At 33.8% G+C, this 21664-nt stretch overlaps 1 protein-coding gene across 1 annotated transcript in view; it reads right to left on the reverse strand.

Annotated features, from left to right (window-relative positions):
* Nucleotides 1-21664, reverse strand: part of GRIK2 (glutamate ionotropic receptor kainate type subunit 2) — a 356820-nt gene that overhangs the window by 222877 nt on the left and 112279 nt on the right. Inside the window, exons 3-4 of the mRNA XM_053973181.1 lie at nucleotides 16342-16509; nucleotides 12187-12444 (exon numbers count right to left, since the gene is read on the reverse strand). Coding sequence (XP_053829156.1) covers nucleotides 12187-12444; nucleotides 16342-16509 — 426 coding nt within the window. The remainder of the gene's footprint in view (nucleotides 1-12186; nucleotides 12445-16341; nucleotides 16510-21664) is intronic.

The raw sequence follows: 21664 nt of genomic DNA on the forward strand, positions 1-21664 counted from the left end.
CGTAAATACAAATCTTATTGTGAAAAAAAATTCAAGTGTCTAGACTAGGCCAGGAAAAAAAAACATGCCTAACTAAAATCCCAATCTTCCTTTATTTTAGACTAAAAAATAATAATTTTAAAACAATTATTTAGTTTTAAATTATATTCATGACTAATATTGAAGTTGAAATTACTAAAATAGCATATATAGAATAGACTAGTTTTAGGGTTAAAAAAAATCACTGAACAAGAAAACCATGGATCCAGGTTTAACTTCATAGACAGTCAAGATTTCTATTCTGATACTGTGCATATCACCTAATTTTTCTGCATCTTGGGTCTAAGCATCAGAATGTTAAATCCATTGTACGGCTATTTCAGCATAACCAGCTGTAACTGAAGAGCAAGGCAATAATCAGCTTTATTGTTTTCCTTAAATATGCTAAGCAAGCACATCAGAGCATGGGTGTAAACATATTTTATAGCTGCAAATAGCCAATCCGAATTCAGCTTATTTCCAGTAACAATTCTTTTCTAATAAAGGCTGTGCAGTACTGCAGTGAAAAAAGCCCTCTACCCCATCCCACACAGTTCCACAAGAAAGAATTAGTGTGCTACTAAAGTTCAGAAAAGACCTTCTGAACTGAAAAGACCTTCAGGTCATGGAACCTTCAGTTTTGGTCTTGAAGATCACTATAAAATGTTTTTTCATGCCACCTTAGTACTTATCAGATGCAGCTAGGAAAAGAAAAAACCAAACTCAGAGTCCTGTCCATCCTTTCCTCACCTTTGCATCTTATGTGTGAAAATATAAGAAAAAATAACATAATTGAAGGAAATGCTGAAAATTAAGACAACATTATGCCTTATCGGTACATTAGATTTGCCATCTTTTTCTAGTCTCCAGCTACATTTGACATTTATATATGTCAAATGCTCTATTACAATATGTCTGATTTGAAATGTTGTTTTTCTGTTTTCTAAAATGCTTTTTTGAACATTTTCATAAAGTTTTAGCATTAATTCAGTAGTTACAGAATAAGAATTAACAGTCCAAATTAATTAACATAATTGTATGAAATATGATCTCTCAAGTGGATGATGTCTGAGCAGTAAAGTCTAATGAGGGTGAAGAGTGAAAAAAAGAGCTATACTACTGTCAAAGGATAAAAGATTTTGTCAAAGATGTCAGAATCAATGATAAAAGAAGCAACAGAACAAGTTAGCAATTCCAAAATGGACTTAGCTTGAAAAGATGCATAAATGAACATGCTCAGATGAAATTTACAGCAGCTTAGCACATTTACTCTTGGAAACAAAAAGAGTTTCATTTTTTGCTTAAAAAAAAAAAAAAAGAATTGGTAAGAGTGCAAGAGAGAAGAAAACTCTGTAATGGAAGCTGAAATGAATCAAGACAGTAATATTTGAACCGAGTGTGATGCAGAGCAAAGCACAAAAGGGACTGACATCACAAGTATATTTCACAGTGTTCTCCCAACCAGAGGATAAAATATGTAATATTGAAATAAGAGTACAACTGTGTTTCAGTTTGGATAAATCTTAAATGTATGCCCCATACAAGAATGTGAAACTGTTTTGTCTCAGTTTTCCTCTTTTCATTTTTCACTTAGTTTTCCTATCACATATTTCTGTATTTGAACATAATAAAAAAAATTCTAGTCTTCATGAAAGAAAGAAATCTTCTGATCAGAAGTTCCCTAAGCTATTTTCTGTAAGATTTAAATTTTTAAGTTTATTCAAACCCACAAAAGCAAAACAAGTTAAAACACTACTTGGAATATGTCCATTGTTATGGAAATATTACCTCCACCTCTGTTCTTAGGCTTATAGAAAAATGCTGTAAAGCACCTTATGTATTTTTAAAATTTATTTATTTTAAATTCATAGATTTGTTTTTGTAATACTGAGTCTTATTGCAGTAAATCCAAATTCAATTATTGGCCAAAATACAGGTGAGAGCTGTAGTAACATGTTTTCCTGAAAGATGGGAAAAGATGGACTGGAATCATGCATTTTGTTAACTTGTTAACATTTACTTTGCTTTTCCAAAAATTAATTAAAATCTGCATAGGATTATTCTCAAAGAACATCTACAGGGTCATTTACCATAAAAGAATTACAGAATTGAACACTTTTTCTTCAGACAACTAGCAAAAGTAATTTCAAATATCTACATAAAGACTAAAAGTATTTGAAAGTGAAATTTTAACTCCACAGCATCCTAGCAATATATTCATATAACACTAGAAAAATATTTCTGGACTTTACAGGAAAAATGTGCAATAACTGTCTTAGTAAAGGAATTCACCAACCAGCCGCATCCAAATACCACAATTAGGTTTATCACATAACTACTAATTGAATCTTCACTTGAAACTACTGTGCACAGCACTTGAAACACTCTGTATTTAAAAGATATTGTGGAATATATAATCATTCAGGATAATATTTCTTCCTTGTCCGAATTATTAGTGTTATTATTTATAATAATTTTACCAAATTTGGATTTATTAAAGAAGGCTTAAAAGTCTATTTTCCTCAATAGAAATGTTCAATAAAAGTGCTACAAATGCTGTAACCTCTCTGAACTGGTAACTGAAAAGATGTGCAACAGAACTACATGTCATTCCAGCTTATATGCATGGGAAACTTCAAGTCTGCTTTATTCACATTGGCAAATATAACCCTCCTTTAGGTACTCATTTCATTTATTCCAATAAGGCAACACTGAATAACTATTAAGTGATAATGAACAAAATAGGAATGAACAAGAATATTTCCATTTAACATTCTGTGCTAAGCTATACCACCCCAATCATTATCTTTGACATGATTTATATACAAATTTATTTATTTGCAGAAAAGATACCCACCTAGCCCTTCATAAGCAACCAGTATTCTGAATTCTGCATCTGCTTCATAGAACCAGAATAAACGCTAGCTAAAACTGCACAAGTCAAAACATTATAAATATACAAAAGTACACACAGATGCAGTTTTCATCCATATATAATACAAATATAAATCAAATCTGAGAAATCAGTATCAATGCCAGTGGAGTAACTTAATATCCATTCACAATTTAATGTTTCTGCACATTTGACAGAGACATTAGTCAGCACCAGTAGTAGCTAATAGTCCTGATAGAGACCTTTGAAGGTTACCCTTACCTGTCTTTTCTTTTTCTGTTCTGCCTAGGAAGATCAGTATGAAAACATTGATGTTGCAAAAAAATAAATAAAAATTAATGACAATTAAAAAAAAAAAAAAAAAAAAAAAACCACAACAAAAACCCAACAACAACAACACCCAGAAAAAACACCAACAAATGACCAAACTCATGAGGTGGATTTTCCATAACCTTTCAAGAACACCTGTTATTTTGTTCTAACCTAAATGTTCCTAGCTCAATCCTTTCTGCTACAGTTTTAAACATGTGTCTAACTATTCTCTAACATAAAGGATAGTATACTTGTTTCTTTTTGCAAGACTTTTTTGTACACTTCCCCTACAGAAAAGTAACACTTTTAGAGTCTTCTCCTCCCAGGTCATATTTTCCTTAACTTCTGATCTTGAGAATCCTCACCTTTCTTAAAATATGCTGCAAAGTGCAATGTAATAAAATGTGACGAGGATTTTTTTTTTATGCAGATGAAATTTTACCTAGGAATTTCTGACACATGGAATTTCAGATCAGACACCTGAAGTCAGTGTTATGTCTCCTTTCTCATAATGCCATTGTTGGCTTATCCACAATGTGACCAAGTCTTATACTTGAGAGAGAATTATCAAAATACTTTGACCCAAATTATATTTTCTAGAGTATTGTAACTTTCGAGATTGCCACCTGCATATGTAATTTATATGCTCTTCACACCAGAAAATTAAACTTGCAAGTCTATATTTTCAGTAAGCTGTAACCAATCTATTTTGGTTTATTACTCCTTGTTTGCATCCATTTGACACTTGCATAAAGTACCTATGGTTCTAATTTGCATATATGAATGTCAACTTGAACAGTTTAGCTTTTTTAACTCAATATGTATCACATCAACTGTTTTTTTTCCCTTGCCCACAAGGCACACTGACCTGGCAAAGAAGGAAGTTTTACATTATTTGCTCTTGATAAAGGAAACGTCACAGTTTCAGCAAACCTAACACTTTGAGACTTTTTTAGTGCTTACAAGTAAACAGGGTTCTTTTTCCCAGGAAGAGAAATCCAGTTAACTGGTCTATTTAAAACAAAAACAACAGCAACAACCTAAACAAAGCAAAACCAAAAAAAAACTAGCAATAACAAAAAACCCCCAACCCAACCAACCAACCAAAAAAACCCACAAAAAACCCAAATAGAACAAAGCAAAACAAAAAACCCCAAACCAACCATAACAAAAACAAAGCAAAACCAACAAAACAAAACCCAACTAACAAATTCATACAATAACTTCACTTTATTCTACCCAATTTTAAGCAGGTTCCAAGTTAGGAAGGAAGTTGTTTGGAATAGGTAGATGATTTAGATGTTAATTAAACATAAGGAACCAGGATGAGTGTACTTCAAAATCTGGACAAATATCAAAGTTGGTATGAACCTGAGCTTGCCTACCTTACCCAAACTTCTCGAACTTTGTCTACCATCCATATGTTCTCAAAGTTAATTATTAACTGAAGATCACCTCATTTTAAAGTTTTTCAGAAGTCTCTTGCTCCAATGATTTGAAAATTTATGCTCCTGGATAATTGTTTCTTCTTTTTAACCAAGTTCAATATTATTTACTCTTCATTTTAGAATCCAACTAATTCTTTTGGGAGAAATTACAGTTTTAACAATATTCACTTAATCATCATACAGTTGTAGAGTACTCTCTTGGAAGGGATCCACAAGGATCATTGAAGTCCAGCTCCTGGCCCTACACAGGACAACCCTAAAAATCTCACCACTTTCTTGAATTCTGTTTAGTACATTTTGCTGCTTTGCACTTTCCTAATTATAAACCATTATTTTTCACTCCCAAGCATTGAGTCAGTTTCAGAAATATCACAAGTATTTTCAGCATTAAAAAAGTCAAATATATTATGACCTCTTTCTAAGACTCTTTTAACAGCTGTGTCCTTCTATATTTCCTTTCCCAATGAACACCTGGTTTGAGATATTTTTTTTATTTTAAAACACTGCCTGTGGTTAATTATGTCAGATGATTCTAGAAGGATGGGAACCAAAAGCCTTGTCTGCTTAATTTTAATGACTTAGTGATTGTTTTGAATCTTGGTCCACAGCAATGCAAATCACAATAACAGTACTCCTGTGTGCTTTCTTTCATCTGCTCCCCGCAGATGTCTTCTACTGTACTGTAGACTGAGCATCCCAGATTATCTTTAAGAAATTTCATTTTATTTCTGCCTGTCATCTATTCTTGAACAAACTTTGCCTTTCAAAAATATCAAAATATCAAAACCGAAATATATTCTAATTCATGCCTGTCATGTCAGTTTATAAGTTCCTGTTATAGATCACCAAAATTTAAGTCTTGTCTTCTAAATTGGGGTGAAATGCACTGTTATTACACCAGTTTCAAACCTTCAAATACAGCATTCTCAACTCTCATTCCTTCTCTCTCAGAATAGACCACTCAAATAGATATGTCTATAAAGGAGAACAACTTTTCATGTAAATTGAGATGTTGCTTAATTCATTTATCTAGAAGCAGAGACAATCAGGCCTTTTCGGACCAACTCATTTTCTTTGTCTTCTCAGTTGCCAGTTCTCTCGAGTATCGGAAACTTTTTCTCATCTTTATAGTGCACTATATATATTTTCCTTCAAGAGAAATTTTGTCCCTAGCCAAAATTTACTTTTTGGCTACTTAGAAGCTTTTTTTCCTTAATTCTTTAGCAATATTGCCCACCTGCCATCATCCCACATCCATGTCACCCACAAGATATTTAATTCCTCTTAATTTAAAATTATATTATCTGCAGAAGTGGCTGTCCTTCAGCAATCGTAGCACACAATAAAAGAAAAAAAAACCCAACTGTAACAAATCACAAGATGTAAGATATCTGGAAATAAGATAAAACTTCTTATTTAGAAAATTAAATTAGAATAATTCAGTTGGAAGCGATATACAACCATCATCTTGTCCAAATACCTGACCATTTCAGGGCTGAACAAGTTAAAGCAAGTTGAAGTCATTGTCTAAATGCCTCTTAAATACAGACAGGCTTGGGGGCATCAACCACCTCTCTAGGAAGTCTGTTATAGTGTTTGACCAACCTCTTAATAAATAAATAAGCACATGTTTGCTAATATCAAGTCTGAACCTCCCCTGATGAAACTTTGAGCCATTCCCACATGTTCTGTCACTGGATATCAGGAAGAAGAGATGAACACCTCTCTCTCTGCTTTCCCTCCTCAGGAGGCTGCAGAGAGCAATGAAGTCACCCTTCAATCTCTTTTTTCCCAAACTACACAAGCCCACAGTCCTCATAGGACATCATGCCTTCCAGTCCTTTCACCAGTTTTGTTGGCCTACTCAAGACACATTCAAGTACCTTAATAATATTTTTTAATTGTGGGGGCCAGAACTGCACACAAAATCAAGGTGAGGCCAAAATAACACCAAATACAGTGGGAATTAGATAATGGGAATTTTAATACTGGTCCCAAGAAAGAAATTGTCATTTTTTCACAAATCAATGCCACCTGCATACTAGAGTGTATATATCAACAAAGTGACATCTTTCAACTTCCTTCATTTCAGTTTAAGCACAGGATTCAGTACTAAAGACCAAAACAAAACATATTTATTTCTGAAATAATTTTTCAGCATTTACTTTGGCTTCTGTTCATAGATGTAACAGATTTTTGGTGTTTATACTCATTCACTCAAGACCAAAACAAAAGTTAATTAAGAAAAAATATCCAGAACCCTGTTTATATCAACTTGTTCTGTTGATATATAAAAGTATCAATACATTGATATGTGTACAAGTGCCACTTTAATTTAAGAGCTCATCATCTAATTATTCATGTATTTTTCCCTTTTTTTTTTAATTGTGTAAGATTCACAAACTTATTTACAGTTTGTCTAGTTGTTTTCTTTAGCACAGAGATTATAATATGTACTTGAAATTAAGTTATTGTTCTGAGACCAGTTAAATCCATTAGGACTTGCAGATGACAAACATATTGTCATTTTTCCACTTTTCTTTCTTAAAGACAATTGACTGTAGCAAATCTGTAAATCTGAAAGTATTTAATTAGAGTCCAGGGACAGTTTAGTGGAATTTAATTAACAAAGAGACCATAAATTACTTTAAGGGGAAAAAAAAAGTAACCAGCCTCTCATTACATCCTGCTAGAAGGTTTTTTAGATTTGGGTTTTGGTTGGTTTTTGTTCTGTTTTGGTTTTTGTTGGGTGGGGGGGTGGGATTGCTGGGGTTTTGTCTGTTTCTGTTTTTGTTTTTTAACATTAAATCCTAGTTAAAAGGAATATGCTTTTCCATTTAAAATGATCAAAGGAAGCAAATTTTGTCCTTTTTTAGCAAGAAAAATGTTTTAGAGCCCTATTACAATTTTTTTGCCCATACAAAAATGGGCTATATTAAAAAAAAGTCTTGAGAGATAGAAAAGAAAAGGAAATTAAATCATAGAAGGAAGCAGAAAGTAGCCTTTATTTAGTGCAAAAAAAAAATATTAAATAATGAAAGTAAGTGTAGGACTATTAAATCAGAGATACACAAAAAAAAGGACTCACACTTTTTAATTCCCTGAAAGAAAAAACTCATCTACTTAGTGCCACAATACCTACTCCATAAAATACTACCAGGGCAGAGGCTTTATTATAATATTAAAACCTTTGTCCATTCTATGTTCATTTTTATTTCTATTACCATACCCCCACTGTAAAGAACTGCATCTCTTTTTACCGAGTCAAGGTAGAATTAACCGTTTAGTTTATTCATCTACTTCATCTTATTTGTGCAGCTTCCTTATTACACTGTAACCAACCTGATCTTTGTTCACTCCACTGTTATTGATCATATCCCTCTAGAAGCTTCCCTGTACCTATTTCAGCACGGCACAACCTCTATTTTCTCCTGTGGCAAGCTATCTTGCATTCCTCATTACACACTCCTGAACACAAGGCAGGTCTGATCAGCACAGAACAAACCAGTACTCTGAGGCTCAGTCTGACATGAGGAGCAATAGCTGGACTGCAGACATTCATCTTCTCTGACTTAGTCACTTCTGCATCATAAAGCATGGGCCAGGGTCTAGTTGCTACCCACAGTGCACTAAAAACAACTTATGCCTTTGCTCAAATTAGGAGTAAGATGTACAGCTATTCCTTCTCTGAGAATAAAGGGAAAATGCTTCAATGAGGGAGACAAGAAACTAATGGCTGTTCTTAGTAGTAATCTCTAAGATTATTACAAAGAGATACTGGGATTCCAAATTTTCTCTCATTTCAAACTGGGCTCTAAACAAGCACTGAATTCCCCTGCACATCTTCATACCACCCAACCTCAAATCAAATTAGATCCAGACCAAATACAAATATTTATTTCATACATCTCACAGAATCATAAAACAGTTTGGGTTGGAAGGAATCTTAAACATCATCTAGTTACAATCCTGTCCTCAGAGGCAGGGACACCTCATATTAATTTTTTGAAGGCAGCTATGCTGTGAATTGAAAGACACAAAAAACAGTACAGAAGACTGCTTATACACTTACATGGATCAGTCACATAAATGGCTTTGCTTCATACAAGGTAGAAACTTGGGGGATTAAATAGAGTTGGACATGATGGTGTTGTCCAGGGACAGCTGAACTGTGCAGTTGGAGTATTGGTGTCTAGCACACCTCTGGGGAATAACATTAGAGTTAACATGGGCTTTTACTGGCTGCAGAGTGTCAAATAACCACACAGCTTTTACCACTCATTTTTACTCTAGAAGATCTATCCCACACTGAGGACATGAAGAACATTGACACCATTTTTCTTTTTTTAGCTCTGAAGCAGATGAGCTATCTCTTCTTTATTATTAGAAAATGTTAGCAATTCCTTAGAAAAGTCATAAAACTGAGCCCTAACATTTAAAAAGATAAACACATTTTTTAGAAATATAAATAGTTAAATGGATAGATGAAATCATGCTCTCCCTCAGAGTCAACCTACAATCTTGCAGGATCTTGACAAATGGGAAAGCCCTCATAATTTATTGGAGAAGTATCCAGACCTAGTTTATTCATGCTCTATACCTTTTCTTCTTCCCTATAATAAAAGTATCAACTGCCTTTGTATCCATGTTTACAATAATAGTAAAAATACATAAAGCAAATATTAATCTCCCAAAAAAATATTAGTTTTAGCAATTAACTTATCACTGTATCTGCTATACCAACATATTTATTGTCCAAGCTTGGATGCGCTTTGGGTAATTGTCCAAAGGAAATCCATAGCTCTAAAACCATCATTAAAAAAGACATGCATCATCATCCTCAACAACCATTGAATAAAGGAGTGCAAAATGTGGTGATCAAAAGAGAAACAAAGGAAAAAGTAATTAAGAATTATATCCATTTTTACATTTAGGAATCACCGATCAAATGGATGAAACAGACATAAACAGTGATAAATATTTTGTCTTTATTGCCTTCATTTTAATGATTTGAAATTAAGTCTAAATGGCACAAGTCATACAACACAATTTCTAAATCTTAGTTGAAACATCATATTCAGCTCCAGTCCTAGACTCACAACTGAATATTTGTCTTATCCTATGACAGGAGAGAACCACTTCCCAAGGTCAAGCAACAAAAGGTTCCTTTCAAAAGGTTCCTCTCCCCCTGCCTCAAAACCCATCGGTTTGCACTTGAACTCCAGCAGATATAAAATCTGTTTCTTTAATAATTTCTCATAGCTAAGAGTTGTTCCTGTATGTACTTCAAAGGCAAGTGATGCTGTGGACTTCCCAGCAGTGTCATTTGCTTTTGAAGTCCTAGAATTATCCATAGGAGATGCTACTAACAAAGAGAAGTTGGCAGTCTTTAAAAAGTAGAATTTATATTCACTTTACAGAAAACACTACAAAAAAAAAAAAGAGTGAGGATAACGTTTTTAAAAGTGATTAATTTTTTTCTGCCTCCAGACAGAAATAGATTCCAAGGGAAAATCAAAAAAAATGTTGTAGATGAGATTACGGGAACAACCAGTATTATAATAGGAAGGGCCTGGCCACTCCAGAAAGAAATATAATTTCAAACATATTATATCCTGGAACAATTCTTTATGCTTTTCAAATAGAGTAAATAACTCAATCTACTCATTCATTATGAAATTTATTTAAAAATTGTTCTAAAAGAGGTTAAGTTTGGGTTTTTTTCTCTCTGAAATATTAACAGTAATAACAAGTAGAACAAGTAGATCACAATATATACTAGAAAACCTTCTTTTTAGTTTTCATTCCCATTTCTATTTATGTCCTGGCTTCAAAACACTTTTATTGAGATCAGGTCTATCAAGGCTGTCAACAACATATCTATGGATATGGAGACATCATTGAATATGAAGTATTTTTTTCATTAACTTTTTTTTGGACAGAAGAGAATTTATTGAAACTATTGAGCAAAGTTTCAAAGTATTAAAACATATGAATTTTCTAACGGAATTGACTTTTTTAAGAGGTAATCAGTTTTTGAAAAAATAATTAGGCTCAAAATGATTTTAATCAAGGTGAAATATTTCCAAGTTACACAAACCTAAATCAATAACTCTGTCATCACAACTGACTTCTTTCTATCATCATATGGTTAAAATTTGAGGATTTAATGTCTTTTCCTATTTCAGAACAATAATACAAAAAAAATTTAGGAACAAAAAACACAAGCTACAAATTGCTTGTCTTAGGTCTATAAAGTTAAGTTTGATTTTAAAGCTTAAATCAAAAGTTTGATTACCTGAAACTTTTGGTAACATCAGCCAAACTTGTAGTGATGCAGCCTCTAAACATCACTGCCTTACATTTTTTAAAAAGGCATAAAGAAAAATATCAGTTATAAAGTCTTTTATGCACCATCTTCTCTACATCCTCCTTTCCCTTTGGTAGCTACACATGCATGTTATCTGAGCTTGAACAGCAAGCAGGGGTTCTGTCCTGCTGCAGTAACTGCTGTTTACCTAGTAGAGTTAGTCTTACCTACAGGTAGCCTCACATTGTTTCTTGATCCTATTTTTTTTTTATTTCAGATTTGGATAGAGACAAGCATCATGTAATGGGCACATCAACTGCCTTCTAGTTCAATGAACCACGAGAAGAATTTAAGGCTCCCTATGCTCTTTTCCTGACAATGACGGATCGACCAGCATGGAAGAAGTTAGCAGCATTTCCAATAAGATTTAATATATCTTTGGCCAAGCACCTTCCTTGTATCTTCTATTACAGTGATATTTTCTCCTTAACCAAGGTCTTCTAACCACCACTAGATCTCAAATGAAGTGCAAGTTTTACAGCATTTTTCAAAGGTACCGCTGTCAAGGTGAAACTGAAAAGCAAAACAAATTTTAGGGTGACTAAGAGAAAGGTAATAACCTAGTGTATTTCTGCTGGAAAGTCAGGAGTTAATTTTTAACTCTTGTAAGTCATCTGTAAAGCAAGCCTCCAAACTTCCTTTTGGTCCAGTTGCTAGGAGCTGAAACCAGGCTTCTTCTTCACTTCTATCTGAAGAAACAGATACTAGAATTCCAAACAAATATAGCATCTGTTTTCAAACTCAACCAACACCAAAAGCAGCACCAGAATTTAGGCTTTTTACTTCACTGGGCACACTAGTGTATTTTTCAAGTTACCATATTTTTCTTCCAAAGTTTAAGTTTTAAGTAAAATCAAAAGACATAGCTGTTAGCAACTGTTAAGACACTACAGAAAACACAGACAGAGTGTGACCAATTTATTGACAGCTGTGAGCTCAAACACACAGAATTCAGCAACTGAAGCATACTTATGAGAATACTTATGCTAATAAGTCCACATTGTTTGTTATACACTGTCTCACCAGTAAAATTCTTGCAAACTATTAAAGATTTCTTAAATTATGAAATATGAGTAGTGACACCCTTCCTCCTTCTCTTTGTGTATGTGAATAGATCTGCACACAGCCTGATGCTTTGGCCTTACCAGTGCTGTCATCGTAAACAACAGTGACTGTTTTCCACTTGAAGAACTGCACAAGGTCAAGGATGGCACGGCTGAGTGAAGAGAAATCCGGATAGAGGCTGACATAGAAGGAGTCCTTGTTGTCTGACACCTGATGTTTCCACCGAGTCTGGATGTGTGGAACTCCCAAGGCATTGCAGATGGATTGTACAGCGTTAGCTGAGGAGCTGTGGGATGGTCCGAAGATGGCTGCCACCCCAAGGGACAGCTGATCGCAGGCTGAAGAGGAGACAGAAGTCTGTCAATGATGAGAGGAAAAAAGGCAGTGTGCCAGAAGGTATTGCACAATTCATATTAAACAAAAGGCACTCCATTAAATACTCCGTCTTACTGACAGAGCTCCCTTCTTGTGTAACACTTTCACTTACACATTTCAACTTCAGAATATGCTTCCAAGCTTTCATTACAAACTGATGAATATTGACTCTTACCCTCTAAATAGGCCTCAGCTATGTTTATTAAACATTCCTATGTCAATGGAAGCGATAAAGGCCAGCAATCATGTGTCTTTTATAAAGTACTGACAAATAAAACAGGTTTGTACTTAGCTGCATCTTACATTTGGAAAAGGGTCAAAGAGGACAGCAACCTAATCCAGGTTGTTTAAGTGATAACTTCTTCCTCAGTCAATAACACAATTTCTATTGAGGTCCTAATTACTCAGAAATTTTACATGTGAAGTACTTCACAGTTAATTATCAGGCACAGAGTTAATTTCATTAAAATGGACATTTGAATTTCTGTATCTGAAATAGGCATGTTGGCTAGTACAATTTAAGGACCAATATTTTCCCTAAAATTAAATTGCCGTCTTTCAGTGAAAAAAAATTGTGTCCCTTCTTAAAAACTGGAAATGCTCAGTTTTGCTATACTTGTATGAGTATATAAAACTGGCATTGAGAGTCACTGACATGATACTGCTGTATTCAAGTGGCTCAGCTTCCTGTTTTCTGATACAGGGTGGCCCTACCTGTACTGTTCATTAGCAGTCTCTGGTCTGTATCATCTCCCACAGCATACTCCAGTATCATCTTGTTGAATATTTGTTAGGACATGCCAAAAAGAAGGCAGGAAAGAATAATCAATACTGAAGACCAGAGTTTTGGCCAATGCCCCGCTCCTATTTCACTCACTTCCACAGGCATAATTTTTATGAGTATGCAGCTCTGAAAAACAGACTCTGTCTTCTGGGAAAACAACTCATTTGGTAGAGAAATGTAATGAAAACCAAACTAGACATGAGTATTTATACAGGGTTTGATTAATTCTGTTACTCCACCATCAATGTTCCTGACAGCTGAGGAAACAAGCAGTAGAAACACATCTTGCTGCATTGCTTTTCTCATCAATTCAAAATTAATTGTTGTGCACATTCTTTTCAACTTGATGAAAATATTGCTGTCTTTCAAGTGCATTCCAGAAACTATGCTGGCACACCTTTTTATAACTGCAGAACACCAGTGGTTTAAATAAACTTGTCAGACACACAGGATCTTCATTGCTATTCGGTGTGTTGCCTAAATGACTAGCTCAATAAAAAAACATTTATGCTAATATTGCCCTTCCTAAGAGTAATCAACAAGCTTTATGCAAATGTCAGTAAATGGGATCACTAACAACAGCAATAGCTACCAGATGGCTTTTCAATGGACTTTTTTTTTTCCTCTTTCTGAGATTTGAATAATGCAATGCTTTCACACGTGATTTAATATGGCACTGGCTTTATCAGATGCATACCAATTTTCCTAGAACATTGAGGGATATTTTGTTGCATTTACATTATTCTTCACTGAAACAGTAGCTTGGAAATAACATCTTGCCTTCAAGGTTGCTTATCGATATAGTACCTTTAAGAAGCCATTAATATTTCAACTATACTCAACTTCAAAAGTATGTGTTAATAAGAGGTCTAAACAGGCTATTTTTGATGCAGTGCCTGCCTGCTCACTAATGGACATGATAATGAACCACAAAAATGAGTCAAATGCTTAAACTTCATTGTTAAAATTCTGCTTTGGTTCCATCATAATAAAATGAACCATTTTGTGTTAACCTTTAGCCTCTGATTCTGAACTAAAGCACCTGTGAGCACAATTGCAGTTGTCTGCATTGTGAATTGATGATACAAAAAGCTATTAGTACTAGAAGATTACACAGGTTTTGATACAGCCTGAGCAGTTACAAATAAAGTGTTGAATTCTCATCCAAGATACAAATGGGAAAAAGGAATTTATGCAATCTACTCCATATGTCTAATCAATAGCATGTTGCCATTCTAATTTCAGCTACTATAGTCTGATAAGATTTAGCAACATAATATTCAGACTAGCAAACCCCAATTAAAGGCTAAAAGTAGTTGCATTTTCTCAGGAAAGACTTAAAAATTTAGAGATCTCAGGAGAAATTTCTCAGCTGTCTACATAATCCCTCAGGAATGGAGAGAAAATGTCCTGTTAGATTTCACAGGTCAGCACGTGCAGGAGTCAGGAAGCGGCTGAATTTGGAAGGTGAGAAGGAAAGGAGAATGAAAGAAACAGAATTAAGATTCAGCACTTTTATTCACTGTTGGCTGAGATGGAAAGGAATCTCAAAATCTGCTTTAATCCATCATCCAAAACGCTAGAATAACAATTCAAAAATACACTATTAAAAGGGTATTTTTCCCTCTTTCTTGTACTATACATGCTACTCTGCAAAGAAACCATCTTGGTAGGCAGAAATATTTAGCCTATAATTTTTCATGTATGAAAAATGACCAATTTTCATGACAATTTTTCATAATCATCTTTCAGTGACCAAACGGTGTGTATTTCTGTTCAATAAGGATTTTCATGCCTAACAAGGTTCTATATTTTAATTATTTATTTGTCAAATAAACAGATAAAACAAGTTAGCAAGATTAACTCTCTTAATCTGTTATAGTAAAAGCAATAAAAATATCCTCTCAGTTCTAAACTGAACATTTAATTAGTATTAAGTTCCACTTTTAAGATGTCCTTCATGTACATTAATCATGACACAGGAGCTTTCCATTATGTATAATTTTTAATGATGTATCATGTTTTCACTCTTCTTAGCCCACCATAACACCAAAAATCCCTTATTGTATAAAGCTTTTTGTCTTTAATGCTTGGGAGAGACATGTTGGGACCAGATCACTTGGCAGATTTAGGCTAGAAACCTGCAATAAGAAAGGCAGGCTCACCTCCAATTCTTTCACTCCTCTTATTGTCTTGTTACATATAGCATTCATATGAAATTAGCTCTTCAATTTGTAAAAAAAGTGTTTTTAAAGAGCATGTAATACAGTGCAAAATTCAGTCTTACTGAGTTTTGACATGAGGCTTTGTACTTTCTTCCATAGATACTTATGAACTTTTTGGTGTTTGTACTTTCTAGGATACAACAATGATGCAGAAAGTTGTGCCTGTTGTCCTTGATTTAAATGTAAAGCAATCTGAAAATTTGGAATTTTTTTTGAGAATCAAAGATTTTAAAATTTAGGGAAAATGTTCAAACCTAATTTTTACTCTTAATTCTTCTGTAAACATATAAGTTATAGTTTGGAGAAAAGAACTCAGGTCAAGACATGTATCTGATAGTGATAGTCTTAAGCAAAGACTTAATATTTAGGCTTATTTTTATGCTATGCTGGTATAAGATGCACCAAATTACAACTACTACTTCCCTTTTGAAGTCTATGATTGACTATATAAAGGCATTCGTAAAAATATACTTGAAGTGATTGAATGCTTAAAATTGAATCCAGTTTCAGTAGAATTTGGGGGAATTTAGCATTTTGCCGGATAAATTTTGAAGACAATGAGATTTCTCACTCCAAAGGAGCTGTATCAGAAACACCCTAGTCACAATGTTCAGCAAAATTTATTTGAGATTTTAAATATTTAAGGGAATAGCTTAGGGTTAGTGGGAGCAAAGGTGGCAATGTATTTGTCAAGCAGTTACCATTACAACCTTTAATAAAGCAGCTCTTTAATGTCAGTGACAATAATGTCAGTCTCATTGCATATAACTTCTTGGTTAGACACTTTTTCAGATAAGTAAACTAAGTGAGCCTTAGTTCTTCATTAAAAAACTAAATATGCAAAAGGTTACCTTTTTTGGATGCTTCAAAACTGTCATAGAGATTTATCTTTTGTGTGTCGTATGTTAATGTGGTGTTTGGCAGAAGAGTTCTGTTTCTGTTGATTGTGTTCACAGCAAATCTGAAGGCCAATTCTTCTGCTCCCATTGGACCGGATTCCACACACTCAAAAATGCCTCCTGGATCAAAGAAAAAAGAAAAAAAGAAAACCACTAGTAAGCAAAAAGGGCATAAAATAACATTTTTAATAATCCTTTTGGAAAAGATTCATCAGCCTGAAGTATTTAATTTGATAAATCTGATACAGTGCAATTCAGTATTTTGATGAGCTTTGAGTCAAGCATTAAATAAACCAGCAACAATTAGAACGCACCTTAAGGAAAACCTGTTGCTTTTTTCCATTCAATACTCAGTATTGTGAATTTTAAAAAAAGTGTAGCATTATATATTAACCACACAATTTAGAAGCAAAATAGGAGAGGGATGAAGTATATTTAATTATTACATAGCTAGTATCACTAGTGTTACTATTTTATATAGTTAAACTTGAAATGAATACATTTGTCCCTTCCAGATCTTCCACAACCTATGTGTATGTGGCAGGTGGAAAGGAGACTTATGGATTCTTTCTTTCTACTTATAATTCATTAATAATGAACTTGACAGTTCATTGGGAGCATAGAACTTGGATGCCTCAAATTGTCTTCAGAAATTAAAATGGAGACATATTTTAGCATGACTGTTTGCCTGAACTGATAAATATGTTGAGCAAAAAGTTCAGATTTGGCTCTTTTGCCCTGAACTGCATGTAGATGTTAACTTCATTCTCAGTAAATACAGGAATCCAAGAAACTACAGCCTGCATAACCTCTATCCTGCAAAGAAAACATCCCCAAACAAGGCATGCTACCAGAGTAGGACATGCCCCAAATAATAAACAATTTCTAGAACACTTTTGAGCCAACCTTCATCTTCAATTAAGCAAATAGGTTTGTGAGAAATTGCTGTGCATCAGCTTTTCTCATTATTCAGATATCGTTATCCATAGAATGTAAATTTATATATACTTCGGGGTAATATAATTTATTCTTGGATCTGGAAAGGCCAAGGATACTGTGACAGTAAAAGTAATTTGAAGATGTGTCCTTACTGTAATGACATGGAATGCCTCAGAAAAATGACCAGCATCCTTATGGTCCCTTCAGCCCTCATTTTAACAGAGACCTTCCAATACTAATGGACACACAATTATCACAGGATCACTAATTACAAGCCAGATATTGTGCCTCTGAAAGAAATTTCATTCATTCAATCTCTCCTCACATTCATTTCCAAAGTAGTCTTGCTACCTGGACTTGTACTGTCTAAAAAAATTATATTCAAGACTGCTACTTTCTTATCAAGAAGTTCTCAGAATCTGAATATTCAGTGACTGGATCAAACTAAACTCCAAAAACTGCAGTCAGTTTGTAAACAGTCTTGTGAGTAACCAAGCAAGTAAACTGTTGGTAAAGCAAAAATATGTGTATCTACTATTTACTGATAGTATTAAATATAAAAGGCCTTTTGGTTTTGCAAATCTTCTTCCTCTTGCAGCCCATTTCTCACTACAAAATTGAGGTGTTAACCTTTCTTTCCTGCAGATCAGCCTTTTAATTTCTGCCAAGAGCCATAGGAGCAGATGCTCATATAATATTACTTAAAAAACACAAGCCCTTGCCACTGAGATAGGATGTGACTAATAATAATTTAAGCATTAGTCATTTCAAACTGGAAAAGAGGCAATGATGGGAAAGGCAGACTCTTAAGAAAAATTTCAATATCTAGGTAAAACCAAACTGAGGATAGAAAAAAAATATATATATGTATGTATGTATGTATATGTATAATATATGTATATGTATATATATATGTATGTATATATGTATACAATGAGTAACCAATATTAACAAAACTGTCAGCGCTCAAGCTAAAGAAACTTAGAGAGTGTTCAGTAAATATATAAGTCTAGTACACTTTAAAACTCAAAAAAATGACCATGTTTATTTGCACAATAATGGAATATGAACATGAAAGGCAACCTACTGCTTTTGAAGTTAATGGAGTGCTCTGCTCAGGGAAACATTCTAATAGACAAGCTTTTGTGCTGCTAAGACTTACAGAATCTAAACACTGCAATTCAAATTGTGTCATATAGGAGGATAATATTTTGATTTGGGGAAAATACTTTTAAATTGCTGCAGAAACCTAAAAATTAATTAAACTATATATATATATATTCAGAGACAATAAAAAGACATTTCCATGAACAAAATAAAAATTAAGATAGATTTCATAGGTTTTTCTAAGGCATCTGGAGGGCAGTTATTCAAATATATTTGAATAAACCAGTATCACACAAACAATTATGAAATCCTAATTATATCCTAAGCTAAATGGATTAATTAAAAGAAATAAACATTACAGTTTCTTGGTTCTCCTGAAATTTTTACATTGGAAGATTTCTTCTCTAATTTCCATGTGTCTAAAGCTCAGTACAACCTTCCTTCTTTATTCTTGCATTTTTCATTATGCAAGGATTTCTAAATCCTTGAGACAGGAAATTCTCTGTCAAAGATTCAGCCACTACTCTCAGCATTAAAAAAAAAAAAAAAAAAGAGAGAGAGAGAGAAATTTTATTTTGACCTTGCCTATCTAGGTAACTCCTAATGTTTGTAACAATCCATCATAGTAAGACAATTTTATGAAGATGACATCTCCTGTGAGTGGCCATGATGTGTGCCTACATACACCATTCAGTGATTTCTTCCCTCACTCACTGACTTATATTCTATCCCCATGATAAAAAAAAAAAAAAAAACCCTAAACCTGATATCATATGGTCTGTCTCTTTCAGGGTGTATTTCCAATCCTAAGAAAAAGAGAAGTAGAATAACCTGTTTCTATTGTTTTATGATCAGGATATTTTGCTAGGAAAAACTTATTTTCTACTCCTGAATATTTTCACATTTTGCACTAGGTAGACACTGAAATTAAAATTAAGAACCCTAGAGGAATATAAAGTAGACCATATATTTGAAGATTCCTAGCTATTTTCTAAGCTGTAGATTGTCAAAAATCCACTAGGTTCCTTTCACTTCAGTTTAGCAAAATATATAGTAAAATATTTTGGATGCTGGCAGGTGTAGGTTCATCATAACCTTCACACTAAGAGACTCAAATCAACTGGTTCTCAAAAGTGTTCCATGTGCTACTAATATGCAAAATGACTGAAAATGCCAGGTTCCTCAGTAGTGAATACAGCTTTGGCCAAGCTGATACAGCACATGGGGAAACATCATTGTTTAATTGAACAATTATTTAGTTTAAATTGAGCTCAACTGCTAAGACCAGGACCTCAGACAGACACATCTGAATTCTGAATATCAGAATATATTAAAAAAACAGATCCTCATTCTCCAGATGGAGAAACCTTGTAAGTTTGCTTGGAAGTCTATGCATTAGATGCTGCCAGGATGCTCAGCAAAGCTGCATAAGTGAGTTCAAGCATTGACAAGAATGAAAATTTTTAAATGGTGCTTTTCCACTGCTGCATAAGAAACAGAAACATATTCAGTAACTTTAAATTTACTATTGTCTTCCTATTTGTTACTGAGTATGTAAATAATAGTAAAAAAAATAAAAATACTTTGAGTATTTTTAGAGACTGTGTCATGCAAATTCACTGGCTTAATACTGGGAGACAATCCATTAATTACATTGCATTTTTTTTATAAAATGGAAAGGAAAATAAAATAATTGGCTTTCCAGTTCAGATATACTCAATTATGAAGGGATAGTAGTATCCAGAAGCTGTTATAGCATACTGTGTCATGTTGTTCCCTCCCAAGCAGGCTTTTCTTTACTGCTGCTTTACTTTGTATTCAGGATAGCCTTATTAATAATCAAATTGAGGAATGCACTGCAAGCCTTTAGATAAGCAGACAGAAGAGTCATAAATCTCACCATTTGTGTGGGGACAAGCAGTCAAACCAATGCCTATCTCTGTCTAACAGCTTGAAAAATGCAGGTGTTAGAATTTGGGTTGTATTAAACAGAGTTTATAGACCCATGGTAACATTAGTTCTCAGATGCAACCAGCAGCACATCCTGGAGGAATAGCCTGAAATTCCACTACTACCTCAAAAACATGAAGAGAAAAAAGCACTAAAAAAAAAAAGTGCATGTTATTCTTAACTTGCTTCAGTGGTCTCAATACAAGGCTTCTTCATTTACAGAGTTAATGATAAGGCAGCTTGTCTCTGCCCTATAATAGTGACACCAGGGAATAGGGGATCACGTATCTACAGCTCAATCTGTAGCCCATGAAGTTTTATAGGCTGTGTACAGTAGCTGATAGCTGTACAGCTGAGCACTTTCAGTTTTTACTGTCACAGTAACCACTTAGATAAAGCTCACTAGATTTTTTGGGGTGATCAACACCTGAGGAATATTTCAGACATGCCAATCCATGCCAGATAAGCCAGAGCAGTTAAAAAATATTCTTTAAATATTGCATCTTTGAAGTGACATTTGGGATAATTCAAATTTCCTTTTAATGTTGGTATGAAAGAATTGCTTTTAATGTACATGAAATCCATTAGGATTTTTCATCAATTGACTCTATTAAAAAAAACCTTTATACAACCAAGTTCTTTTACCATAACAAATAGGAAAAAATCAATTATCAATGTAATACTGATGGAATAACTGTTTCTTCAGAAACACAAATCATTGGAAAAAAAAGGATAGTAATATCTTACCAAAAAGGATATAATGTAGATGTTCTTACTATTTTCCAAGGAAAAAGAAAATCTAAAATAGATTATAATTATATAAGTAAAAAAAAAAAAAAATTGTCCTGAAATTGTTCAAATGAAAAAGTCTGCATTTTTCATCAAAAAACTCTAGTAGAATTGACATTTATTTTTTACAAGTCATCCCGCTTTTTCCAGTTTTCAAATGATTTTCTTAAACGCAAAATCCAGCGGGAAAAAAAGAAGTCAACTTGCTACACATCTTGGCAAAAATTATCCCCCCCCAAAAAAATTTCCTACTCTAGAGTACCTAACTTCAAAAATAATAGGTTAACCCTCTGAATTATTCAATTTTCCATTTCTATTCCTCAACAGGGTCCCCTTTGAAGATCACCAGCTTCTGTGTTTTTGTATCATCTCCGTATAACACCTGATAAAACCTCGCAGAAAGAACAAAACTGCCTAACTGTATGGATCAGTAGATAACTGGAAGTTCCAGAACAAGTTATTAGGAAATCTCTCCTTCTCTTACATGTAG

The sequence above is a fragment of the Vidua macroura genome, chromosome 3 (assembly GCF_024509145.1).
Source record: "Vidua macroura isolate BioBank_ID:100142 chromosome 3, ASM2450914v1, whole genome shotgun sequence".
Taxonomy (NCBI): Eukaryota; Metazoa; Chordata; class Aves; order Passeriformes; family Viduidae; genus Vidua; species Vidua macroura.